Genomic DNA, 13,353 nt, shown 5'->3' with positions numbered 1-13,353 from the left:
AACAAAAAAAGGGGGATATAAATGAAAGACCACTTTGTAATGAAAATATATATATGTGTGTGTGTATATATATATACACAAAATAGTTAGGTTAGATAACCTAACTATTTCTCTTAGTTTCTCTTAGTTCAGTGAGAAGAAAGATTTGTCCTAATAGTGTTTAGACAAGATATCTGCATCTTGTCCTCTGAATAACTACTACAAAGACAATATGCAATATATTAATTATTGTAACTGTCCGACTAACCTGTTTGAAACTGTCTCATTGCTATTTCTTTCTCAATAAAATTGATTTTAAAAAATAAATGAATAATCTGCCTGTTATTTGCAGCATTAGGTCTAAAGTGCAGCTCAATAAAGATCTAACAAGAAAAGGGAAAGAAAATCGGACTGAGCCTAAGCTCACATAGGGCCTAATTTCACTTAGAAAAAAAATGTCCTATCACAGCAAATCAGCACTACAGACCATAGTGTCCAATTGTCCCTGGCATGCGGTGAGTATTTAGTAACTGTTTGTTGGACCAATTAATTAATGGCTAATACACAATAGTCATTGTAAGGAAGGCACAGCTGCGGTGAAAATACTGACGCGCTTGTGTTGGGCGAAGAATATTCAGCAAGAAGATGCTTGAGATTCGCTCCCCATTCCAGGCTCTCTAGCAGGATGGCTGTAAGAAATCCCTAAGTACTCAGGACCTTGGTTTCTCCATCTCTTGCCCTCTCCTTCATGGCACTGTTGCTCCCAGAATGTGCTCCATGATTTCCTAGTTCAGTGTCCTTGTCCTTATAGTTGTCTATCTGAAATGCCCTCCCCCCATACTGCATGGCTAAACCTACCTTGCATCCCTCCTACTTCGCATAATCCTCTTTTTTTTTAATATTTATTTATTTTTATTTATTACATTTATTTATTGTGTGTGTGTGTGGCCAGCTCAGCCCACCAGGGGGCGGGTCTGGCTGGCATGTGGTGCTGGGGATCGAACCGCGGTCCCTGTGCTTTGCCAAGCTTGTTTCAAGTAGGTGCTTTAGACCACTGAGCCATCTCTCCAGCCCCGCATAATCCTCTTAATACGAATACATCCAATACAGCCCACCAAGCTTCCCGAGCACTAGCCTGATTAGAAATTGCTTTTCCCTCTAAGTCACAGAGCATCCTTTTTCTTTGAGCTCAGTGTTGTCATTGAATACTCTCTTGCCTGGAATATGTTCCTTTACGTAGATATCTGTCCAACATTGCCTCTCTGCCGAGATGGAATCTCATGAAGATAGAACCCACACGTGCTTGTTTTATTTTTCCTAGCCCTCCATAACACCTAGGACAAGACAGTGAAGATTATATGTGTTCTGTAAACATCTGCTGAATTGAAAATAGGGTATTATCATGTTTTTCTTGCTTACGGCAAGAGGGTTAGATGATAGCTCAAAGCCATTTCAAAAAAAAAAAAAAAAATGCCATTTCCAGCTTTTAGACCAGTGATTGCAAAGCACTTTGGGAGAATGTTGAGTATGAGTAAGTAAGGAAAATTGCATAAGCTGTTTATCCATTATCAGAAGAAAAGAGAGTAATACTGAAGTGGATCGGAGTCCATTTAAAAGCTGAGCTGAAGAAGGAAATTGATGATGCATGTGGAGAAAGAGATAAGAGCAATCTAGGTCTGGGCTGCTCACTCCGAAGAGGTCTTTTCTCAGCTGCCTTTTCTTTTCTAGAATTCACGTTTCTGGCATATTGCGTACCTGATTTGGAGAGATTCCTTGAGGACTTCAGCCGGAAGGTGAATTGCATTTATAGAACATACTTAATCATCTCACAGACATAATGCTCAGTGAAAGAAAGCAGACACCCAACAGTACACACTGTCTGGATCCATGAGTATCAGGCTTTAAAGCAAGCAAAACTCACTTGTGGTGAAGGAAGTGGAAATAGCCGAAGCCCTCAGAGGGTGCTGACCCGCAGGGCGCCCACAAGGTCTGGGGAGGTTTGCAGAAGGGTTTCTATTTAGACATGCTGGTGGCTCCAGTGCTACACATGTAAAACATGCTGCGTACATTGAAGGTGTGTGCCTTTACTGTATGCCTTGGTAGTAACTGTGCAGTTAACAAGTCTCATGAGCCCAGCATGGATGAGCAGCTGGAGGGAGGATGGGTATCATACAGTAATGCATCCCATAAAAATAAAGCACATTTTTTAAAAATTCCAGAATTCCATGTGGGAACCTGTGACCAGATGGCTCTCATAAATAGTGCATCAAAATATGGTTAGGACTAGAATTCATGATGTGTGATTAAAATAACACAACCAGTGGCCATACAGTTTACTCTTTTCTTTTTACTTTCATTGCTGTTTTTTTTGGAAGAGCCAGGATCACCACTAAAGGGTCACCGGTGAGACTAAAAGAAATAGCATACGAAGAGAATGACTGGCTGGGTAACCATGAGTGACTCCCGGACTCTCTGGATGTTGGGTGTTTCCTCTGTTACATGAAAAATATTTTATCTGGTCAGAGATATGGGATGGGATCAAGTGATCCTAGACTCCTTCCAGCTCTTCAAAATTTTTGGCTTTTGTAAGCTGGAACTGTAAAAACTGTGGTTCAAGCTTTCATATTATTGGATGTAAGATGGAAAAATAAGTTACTTTTTTTGTTGTTTGAGACAGGATTTGCTGTGTAATTTTTTTCCCCCATAAGTTTATTGAGAAACAAATAGCAATGAGACAGTTTCAAATCAAATTGGTAGGTGCTGTGTAGTTTAGGCTGGTCTTGAACTCACAGAGTAGCCCAGGCAGGCCTCAAACTCATGGTGGTCCTCTTGCCTCAGCCTCCCAAGGGCGGGGACTACAGTTGTGCTGCACCACACCCAGCAATAAGCCACTTATAAAATCTGTAATCATAAACAATAAACAATGTAGATGGCTATACCATATAATAAAAGATCCAGAAGAAACACCTTTCCGAGCACACTGAGCTGCCGGAAACCATTTGCTGTTGGTCCCTAGGGATTTCCCTCACCTCCGTTACCTTGAACTCTTGAGTCACACTAAAAAATAAGAAGAAAAACAAGGGCTGAGGCAGAAGGATCACACTGAGTTCAAGGCCAGCTTGCATTGCACACTAAGAAACTGTCTCAAAATAGGGAGTGGGATAGCTTTAGATTTTTATCAAAGAAAGCATTGTATTATAGGTTTTTCTCATATTGGTTCACAGTAAGTCAAATGAAAAAAAACTAAAAGTGTTTTGTGAAATGTACGGGCAGAGAGGAAATCCTTGGTTGGCTCCAGTAAAATGTCTCAGCTCGGAGGAACCGCACAATGTCTTCTGTGCTCTCAGTATCAGTATCACCTCTCATTTTTTAAAGAAGGCGAGGGAGGACCTGTGAGGCCAAATGACTTATCTAAGGTCAGCGGACTGGGAGGAGAGCGGAGATTAAAAAGCAGTTCTTATTTGTAGGAAAACTGGTGCATCTTGAAACCCTTATGCTAAGTGAAATCAATCAGACATGCAAACTTAAATAGCCTGTGGTTCCTCACACAGGAGAGAGCCAAAGTGTAAGTACTGTAAAGGGCAAAATAAAAGAGATGAAAGGAAACAGGGAGGTACATCTTTGCAAATGGGAAAAGGGCCAAGAGATGGAAGAATGGGGAAGACAGGGAGAGGAAGGAGACATAGGAATCCAGATGTGTCTCGGCATCATCCCAGATACCCACAGTGAAAGCAGTCATTGTGTATAGCAAAAACATACTGGAAAAAGTTTCAAGGTTTCTAGTTGGTTGATTCTCATCTGCCCCTGCTGCCCCTGGTGGTTCCTTTCGGATTGACTTTGTAGAAGAGGCAGGGAGATGGATCACTGTCCTTTGTTTAATAAAAGCAATTAGCAAGAATGGGAAGCAGAAGACCTCAGCCCTTCTGCTTATAAATGGCTGGGTGACCTTGGAAAAGCATTTAGCTTTCCGGAGCCTCAATGTCCTCATCTAAGTTACCACCTCTCTCAGGGCTAGCCAAATAACTCAGTGGATTAAAGTGCCCGCCAGCAGGCACAGGGGTTAGGGGCTCAATCCCCAGGCCTGCCATGCTGGTCCCACCCCTGGGGCGCACTGAGACTGCAACTGAGACTGGGCATGGTGGTGTGCGCCTGTAATCCCAGCTCTTGGGAGGTTGTAAACAGGAGGATCACTATGAGTCCAATCTAGTAGTGAGACCCCGAACACCCTGTAGACACTTCCCTAAAATACAAAATAAATAAACAAATAAATAAATTACCACCTCTCAGTATCCCTGAAGGAGAAATCAACAGGAGCAACCTATGAGGAAGGGTTTTGTGGATGGTAAACCAAAATGTGGTTATTTAAGTGGACAAATTGGGATATAGCTTCCTGGTAGAGCAGTTGCCATGTATGTGTGAGGTTCTGGGTTCTACTCCCTGCATCAAATAAAATGAAGCAAAATAAAATAAAGATTTGTACCTGCTGTATTTAATGCATTAAGGAATTAGTGATACAAAACCGCAATACCAGATTATTCCATCTGAACACATGTTGACAGCAGGGCTGCTGTGAGCACTCATAAAACTCAGTGATCCGGGGGCCTGCCCCGTAGCTCAGTTCTTTGAGTGGCTGCTTCAATAAAAGTCAGGCTCAGGTTGCTGTGGTTCGATCCCCACAACTCCAGCCAGCCAAACATGCCCTGAAGGCATTCAGAGTTAAAAAAAAAAAAAAATCAATGATCCTGTCACAGAGATGTCCTTTGTTTATTTATCACAGCAGCGGAGCATAACCAGTTTGAATGAGACTCCAAGGAACACTCCCTCCCGATGGGTAGACTCTGGTTGTAAGAAGAACCTTTGGGCAAGGTCAAACGTCTCTGTCCCCCTCCATACTTTGCATCAGTAATCTAAAATTTATGACCGCAATGGACAACAATGGTGTTCTGTTGTTTTAAAGTTTCATTTCCCTCATTATTCCCTTGTCATCTTTTCATCTTTTGATTGGAAATATAAATTGATAAAGCTTTCTAGAAGGCTGGTGGATATTATCAGGAAAAATTTTAAAGTGCATATACCTTTTAAACCAGAAATTTCATTTTTTAGTAGCTTCCTTAGAAAATTTTGTACAGTTATCTTTTAACTGCAGTATTGTCTGAAATAGCAAATAGCTAAAGAACAAACAAACAAAAAACATAATTAACCATCAAAAGAATTGGTCAGATAAACTTTGGGATGTGCAATCCGTGGAATACTGTAATTATTGACAATATTTTTTTCACTGAAGAGTCAATTTGGTGCTCTTATTTGTTTGGGTTTCTTTGTAAGAGAAAGTCTTTTCTGCCTGAGTCATACTTTAACATTTTAGCTGTTCTTTTAAGATTATGATACACAGTTTATTAATATTGCTATTGTGGTTTGCATCTAGTTGTCCCCCCAAAGCCTCATGCAGTTATGGAGCAGACATCTAGAGTTTGTGGTCAATTCATGATCCAGCACTGGGATTATCGGTGTGAGTGCTGCTGGGATTATGGGTGTGAGTGCTGCTGGGATTATGGGTGTGAGTGCTGCACCGTGCCTGGGGCAGATAGCCTGAATGCAATAGACTTGCTCCCTGTGGCTGCACCCCCTCCCTTGGCTCTTGGCTGTTTTCTGCCACCATGAACAGCTGCCTTCTACCATGTGCCACTCTGCCTTGTGCCACTCTGCCTTGGAGCCAGCTGAGTATGGACGGAAACCTCCACTAACTGTGAACTAACTAAACCTTTCCTTCCTTAACTTTGTTTTTTTTTTTGTTTTTTTTAATTTTATTTATTTATGTGTGTGTGTGGCCAGCTCAGCCCACCAGGGGGCGGGGCCGGCTGGCATGTGGTGCTGGGGGATTGAACCGCGGTCCCTGTGCTCTGCAAAGCTTGCTCTAAGTAGATGCTTTAGACCACTGAGCCATCTCACCAGCCCCCTCCTTCCTTAACTTTGGGTGTTGCTTATTTTGTTCTACCAACAAGAGGAAAAAGTAACTGAGACAATTGCTGTCCTCTTTTTTTTATTTTTTCATTGAAGAGGGCTTTTTAATATTTTTATTAATATCTACTTGTATTATATTAAAAGAAAATAGCTTTAAGATGAGAAAAAAACAAGCTGCAGAACAATAGGACAATATAACACTACCTAAAAATTAAAATGGCATATTTCTGTACACATAGGTATAACTATCCTGTAAGTTATATAAACTGAAGACAGATTACCTAGGGGAAGGAAACCAACTAAACAAGTGGCCAAGAGAGTATTTTACATTCTCTAAATCATTTGAATTGTTAAAACAAGAATGTGTGTGTTGCTCGACTAATTATATATACATATGTATATATACATATATATGTATATGTATATCAATCATATATCTAGCTATCTATAAAGCTACATATATGTTTAGACATCAGTGCTGCTGAACTGAGTGTGGTCATTGTGCATGCCTCTATATCCTAGCACTCTGGGAGGCTGAGGCAGAAGGATTGCAAACTGGAGCTGAGCCTGGACAGCTTAGCAATTTAGCAGAATTCAGATAGAAAGGGGAGCAAGGGATCCGGGAGGGGGAAAGCAAGGGAAAAGAAAGAAAATGGAAACAAAGTTTTTTGTAAATATGGAGAGGAAGAGGGGTGAAGGGAGGATAGGGGCTCAGGGGGAAAAAGAAACAAGAAACAGCATGTACCAACCCAAACTTCCTCTAATGAATGTGATCATTGCGTATATCTAAAATGTACCGATAAAAATAATAATTTTTTAAAAGGCGGGAGAGGAGGTAGGGTAGAGGATGTAGCTTAGGGCGAATGTCCTAGGTTCAATCCCCACTACCTGGAAAAAGAAAAGAAAAAGGAAGACCTGTACACTAAAGTATAAAATCTAAAAGAAAGAATTTCAATGAGGCCAGTCTTTTAGGTTATAGAAATTTCTTGAACTTTCTAGAGATACAAGAAAATAGTGTCCAACTAAAGCTGAATTGATACCAAATGTATCATTCAAGTAAAGAGTAAAAAAATGTAGTTCAGAATCAAAATCATCTGAAATGCTGGATATTTGATATTAAGTAGAAATCGACTTGCTTTTCTTTCCCTTTTTGTTGAGATAGCAAGTAGGCACAGATTAAGGTTCATTCGTCTTTTATATCACTTAATCCACTTACCCAATTGCTGTATCTCTATTAATATTGTACACTGACCAGAGTCTACTTTAGTGAGATGGCCTTTTTGATGCTGGCCTCTTCTCCCCTTACCATAAAAATATCATATGCTTAATGGAGGGGGAAAAAAGAAAACTATTGAAACTTAAACAGAAAAAAGAAATGTAACCTCATCATCAAAAACAGCGCACATTTTTAGGCGTTTGTCCCTTTGCATCTAGGTTCTCACAGAACCGAGCTAAGTCTGCATGCATATAGTTTTGTGTCTTTTTTTATTAACATTTCATTAAAGCATTTTTGCATAGCAGATTCTTCAAAAATGTTTATTATGGTAAAACGATGTCTCAAAATTTGACTATATCATAATTACCTATTACAGGAAATTTAGCACATTCTTTCTTTTTTCACTGCTGTGCTTAAATCTCTGGAGTGTACCTTTACATGCCTTTGGGTCTCACCTTTGATTATGTCCCTAGCATATATTGTTGGAAATGGGATTACAGGCTTGTGCTAGTTGCTTTCCATTCCTGCCCCTGCCCCTCTGTCTCCCTTCGTTTGCTTGGTGCCTGGAGGTTCATAGCTGCAGAGCCTGGGCTCGCAGACCTCGGGATTCCATCAGTGGGCAGCGCCTGGCTAGGAGAGGAGTCTGGCCATTTCTTTCCATCATTCTTCCTGCTGTGGGGCAGTGGGGAGGCCCCTGTCTCTCCCCCAGCTGAGGCTCCTTTCTTGGAGCTCCTCTCTCCTTTGGTCAGACTCTTACTAGGTTCTGTAAGATGATTTCCACTCTGCATCCTTTAGCCTCAGGAGCAGGGAGTTTCCCATGTTCTTCCCCAGGTGCCTAGTATGCCTCAGTCCCTCCCTTAACGAGTTTTCCTCTTTAAATAGAATTTTTATGAAAGTCCCTTCATCTTGCCATGCTGGGTAAAAAGCCCTTTCCTTCTGGGATTCCGAGGTCCCAGATGTAAATGTGCTGTTTTGCAATTTTGTTTTGCAGTGCTGAGAACCCACCAGGGGCTCCCTGCACGCTAGACAAGTGATCTGCTGCTGACCCGTGTTCCCGGTTGAAAAGTATAAAATGTTAAAATACATTTGAGTGTAAATTCTTTTTTGTGTGTATATATGTGTGTTTTTTAGGGAAGGGTCTACAGGGTGTTCAGGGTCTCACTGCTGAATCAGACTCAGTGATCCACCTGTTTACAGCCTCCCAAGAACTGGGATTATAGGCCTGCACCACCAAGCCCAGTCTCAATTACTGTCTCAGCGTGCCCGGGGCAGGGCTGGCACAGCAGGCCTGGGGATCAAACCCCTGGCCCCTAAACCTGCTTGCAGGTGCTTTAATCTACTGAGCTATTTGGCCAGCCCTGAGTGAAAATTCTTGATAGATGCGGCAAAATTGCGGTGCAGAAGGGTGCTGTCAGTGGACCTACTCAGCAGTAGAAAGCCTGGCAAGATGGGCTCAGAAACTTGCAGTTAATTTTTTAAGGCATTGGTTTTCCTCTGTGTCATCTAGTGCCTTCCTTTCTGATGTCATTCTTAGGCACAGGGTTGTGCCATAGGCCATCTAAAGAAAAGCCTTGGGTGACCCTGGAGAAAATATTTAGATAAGCAGTTGAGTATTGTTTCTAAATTTGAAGTTCAAAAAAATTTTTTTTGAAGTTCATAGTACAAGAAAAGGTCCAGGAGTGGGGTGTGGTGGCACAGGTCTGTAATCCCAGCCCTTGGGAGGCTGAAGCAGAAGAATCACTGTGAGTTCAAGGCGAACCTGGGCTGCATAAGCAAGTTCAGGGCCGGGCTGCACTACATTGTGAGACCCCGTCTCAAAGAAAACAAAACAAGAAAGAAATGACCCTGAAGCTAGACATGGTGGTGCAGGTTCATAATCCCAGCATTGTTGAGGCTGAGGCAGGAGGATCCACCTGGACAATTTAAAGACATCCTGACTCCAGAAAGGGGTGAAGGGGGGCTGGAGAGCAGATCAGTGCAAAGGTCTTGGATTCATTCCCCAGGAAAGAAGGAAGGAAGGAAGGAAGGAAGGAAGGAAGGAAGGAAGGAAGGAAGGAAGGAAGGAAGGAAGGAATAATTGTAAAATTATTCTTTTTTTACTAGTATGGTTGTGACATAATAATATTCGTCTTCATCTTGGGAACTGATACATAAACACATCCCGATCATTCTTACCTCCCTCTCACCTCTGCTCTCCCTCTCCCCTCTTCCTTCCCAAGATCTCCAGCCCATCTTCTCAAAATCTGCATCCTTGTTGCCTGCCATTTCTCTTTTAATTTGCTCTTTATATTTAGGGTCTCTCATATTTTTTTTAAAAAATGGATATTTAACATGTGTCTGATTTATTTGACTTGATATTACGGCCTCAAGAGTCACCCGTTTTCTACAAAGAACTCAGAGTTTCCCTCCTTTAGGGCTGAGTAGTGCTCTGCTGTGTACATGCACCATCTTCCTTATCATTCATCTTTTGATGGACACACGGGCTGTTTCTGTGATTTAGCTGTTGGGAGTGTGGGTATGTGTATTGGTCAGGGCTTTACTTAGAGGAACAGATAGACTATAAGGAATAGATATTAACACAAGGTATATAATGTATAAGGAATTACAAGATTGGCTTACGACAGTCAGCCACAGAGTCAGATGCGGGAGTGTGCAGAGGGTGTCTGCATACCACAGATTGAAGAATTCAGTCCCAAGGGCTGAAGCTCCCTGCTGTGCTCCATGCAAGTCTCTATTTATCAGCTGATGGATCTGCAGAGGAAGACTGAAGAGTCTGCGACTGAAGGCGAAGGATCCAAACTGGAGGCCGAAGAGTGCGCTGCAAGCCAGGCGGTGAAATCCAAGCTGAATGCGAAGACTGAAGTTCCTCCAACGAAGTGGAACATTGACTACTTCCTCAGTCCCTTTATATGGTTTCTTTGTGCTGAGTCACTCTGGGAGCAGAACCAATTGTGCCCCAGGGTGGAACCCCTACCAGCCAGAACTGTGCCTTGGGCCAAGTTGACACAATGTACCGAACACTACAATATGCATGTATCACTGTGATATGAAGGCTTTAACTCTTTCCAGAAGATACTCAGGTATAGCTGGGTCAAATGAAGTTTTCATTTCTGGTTGTTTTGAGGACTTTCCACTTCTTTTTATTTTAAATGTATTTAGTACAGAGTCTACAGGGTCTCACTACACAGATCGGACTCATAAGGATCCTCCTGTTTTGAGCCCCACAAGCGCTGGGCTTACAGGTGCATGCCACCACTCTCAGTCTCAACTTCAGTCTCAGTGCGCCCTGGGAGTGGGGCCAGCATGACAAGCAGGGGATTGAACCCCCTGTCAATGTGTCTGCCTAAGCAGGCACTTTGATCTGCTGAGCTATCTGGCCAGCCCAAGGACTCTCCATTCTGATTTCCATAGTGGTTGTACTAGCTTACATTCCCACCAACAATAAAGAAGGGCTCCTTTTATCCTACACCTTGCCAGCATTTGTTTTTTGAGTTATTGGGAACCTTTCTTTTTTCTTTTTTTGCGGTACCGAGGATTGAACTCAGGACCCCGCGCTTGCCAGGCAAGCGCTTGTTCTACTGAGCTATCTCCCCGGCCCTTGGGAGACTTTTTTACCGAGTAAGGCAGAATCTCCACGTCATTTTGATTTGCATTTCCACTAACGGGCAAAGATGCTGAGCATTTTTTATGTACTGATTAGCCACTTGTATGTCTTCTGAAAAGTGTCTGTTCGTTTTAATTGCCCAGTTCTTGATTGAATCTTTTATTCTTTTGTTTTTTTTAAGTATTCAATTTATTATATGGCTACAAAAATCAAAACTGTGTGGTATTGGCAGAGTGGTAGTTATATAGATCAAGGGAACATTAAAGAGGCCCAAAGTAGACCCACAAATATATACTCATAAAGGAAAAGTAATCTTTTTAAACAAATGGTGCTAGATTAATTCTATAAGCAAAAAAATTAGTTTTGATCACCTTATGTAAAAAACTTTTTTCCCCATAGTTCTATTGATACACAAATAGCAATGAGACAGTTTCAAACCAAATTGGTAGGACAGCTTCAATAATTAACACACTGCATACATTCTTCCTAGTGGCTATTTGCTGTACAAGATGCAGACATGACATCCCATCCACAAACTCTACTAGAACAAATCCCTCCACTCACCAAGAGAATGCAACTATACACCCATCCTAACCATTTTGAATACACAAAAAAAACTACTTCTATACCATGGACAAAAATGTAAAACATAAAAATTACAGAAATAAATTACCAGGATACAGGGTAGGCAAAGAATTCCAGGAGTTGACATGGTCCATAATAGAAAAAAAATTGATTAAAAAGTTCATTAAAATTAAAACTTTCATCCTCCAAAAGACTTTAAGGATGAAAAGATAAGTTATAGAGTGGGAATAAATAGCTGCAAATCACATATCCGGCAAAGGACTAGTAGCTCAACTGTACAAAAAGCTCTCAAAATTCTATAAGAAAAGGACAAACAACCCAACCAGAATAGGTAAAATATTTGAATAGGACTGTTGCTAAAGAAGATATATCAGAAAGTAAATACAGACTTACAAAGATGTTCAATATTAACCATTAGGGAATTTAAAAACAAATTTTTTTTGAGATAGGTATAGTTCTCCCTGTATCCTTCAGGGTGGCCTTGAACTCACTATGTAGCCCTGGCTGTCCTGGAATGTATGGCGATTCTCCTGCCTCAGCCTCCCACACTGATGGGATTACAGGCATGTGCCAGCATGCCTGGCTAAGAGGACTTATAATGATATGTTTCTGAAACCTATTAGAATGACAAAACAAAAACCCAATGGTAATATGACCAAATGCTGGTGAGGATGTGGAGAAAATGGATTATTCATCCACTACTGCTGGTGGGAATGTAAAATGGTATGGCCATTCTGGAAAACAGTTTGGCAGTTTCCTACCAAAAAAAAAAAAAAGAAGAAGAAGAAGAAAGAAAGAAAAGTAAACTACCACATGACCCAGAAATTACACTCCTGGACAGCTATCCCAAAGAAATGAAAACATCCTTATAAAAAAACCTATACATAAATGTTTACAATATCTTTACTTGGAAGTGCTCCAAGGTGGAAATAACACAGATGTTCTTTCACAGGTAAATGGTTGAACTGTAGTTCAGTTGTGCTATAGAATATTAGTTGATATGCTGTTATGTTGAGCTGTAGGGGACTCAGGTCAACAATTTCAGACACTGCCAGTCAAGTGGAAGACCCAACACTATTATGGACCACTGGACACCTCTGGAATACTTTGCTGAGTTAACATACCTATAATATTCAAATGATGGAACTAAACAAAAAAGGGGATACAGATGAATGTCCATTCTGCATCTGTGTAGGCAAAATGGCCAGGACAGATACACAGTTACATTCTCCCAATGAATAGAGGGATTTGTTCCAACAGTGTCTGCAAATAGGATATCATGTCCGTATCCTGCACAGCAAACAACCACCAGGAAGAGAGTTTGCAATGTGCCAACCATTGAAACTGTCCCACCAATTCGGTCCAAAACTGTCTCATTGCCATTTGTTTCTCAATAAAACTATGGGGAAAAAAAGATTATTATTTGATAATATAATGGGACAAACTAGTGATACAGGTGACAGCTTGAATGATTCTTGCTGAGTAATAAATGCCAGTACAAAAGGTTGCGTAGTATGTGATTCCATCTGTGTAAGATTTATGACCAACAAAATGATAGAAATAAAAAACATATTAGTTTAAAAAAAGAAACCCAAAACATATTAGAAGGGCCAGCCTGATAACTCAGCAGACTAAAGCACTTGCTTAGGCAGAGTGCAGCAGCCGAGGTTCAACTCCCGTTGTGCTGAGACCGTGACTGAGACTGGGCGTGGTGGCGTGCTCCTATAATCCCAGCCTGGGAGGCTGAAAACAGGAGAATCACTGAGTCCGATGTATGTAGTGAGACGCTGTAGACCTGTCCAGTGTCCAGTCTTGACTTGACATGCTGATATTTCGGGCTCTGTGGTATCCTTTTGGTCAAATACTCATAGAACTAGAGAAAACATTCATATCATTCTTTTGGAATCCGAAGAGACCTCAGGATTCCCAATGTGTCTCCGGACAGACATAGTTTCTCCAACCGACCACGCTCGGGGTTCTAGCCTCCTTTTACTCTTTTAAGGTCTAA

General features: G+C 41.3%; 1 protein-coding gene across 1 annotated transcript in view; it reads right to left on the bottom strand.

The window, feature by feature from the left end:
* Positions 1–13,294, bottom strand: part of LOC105741856 (centrosomal protein of 41 kDa-like) — a 42,263-nt gene extending 28,969 nt beyond the window's left edge. The window contains exons 1-2 of the mRNA XM_023712644.1: positions 13,262–13,294; positions 13,132–13,209 (exon numbers count right to left, since the gene is read on the bottom strand). Coding sequence (XP_023568412.1) covers positions 13,132–13,209; positions 13,262–13,294 — 111 coding nt within the window. The remainder of the gene's footprint in view (positions 1–13,131; positions 13,210–13,261) is intronic.
* Between the last annotated feature and the right edge of the window lie 59 nt (positions 13,295–13,353).

The sequence above is a fragment of the Octodon degus genome, unplaced genomic scaffold, assembly GCF_000260255.1.
Source record: "Octodon degus isolate 3935 unplaced genomic scaffold, OctDeg1.0 scaffold00026, whole genome shotgun sequence".
In the NCBI taxonomy this organism is placed as follows: Eukaryota; Metazoa; Chordata; class Mammalia; order Rodentia; family Octodontidae; genus Octodon; species Octodon degus.
Note: the sequence above shows the minus strand (reverse complement) of the source record. Positions and strands in the feature narration are given on the sequence as shown.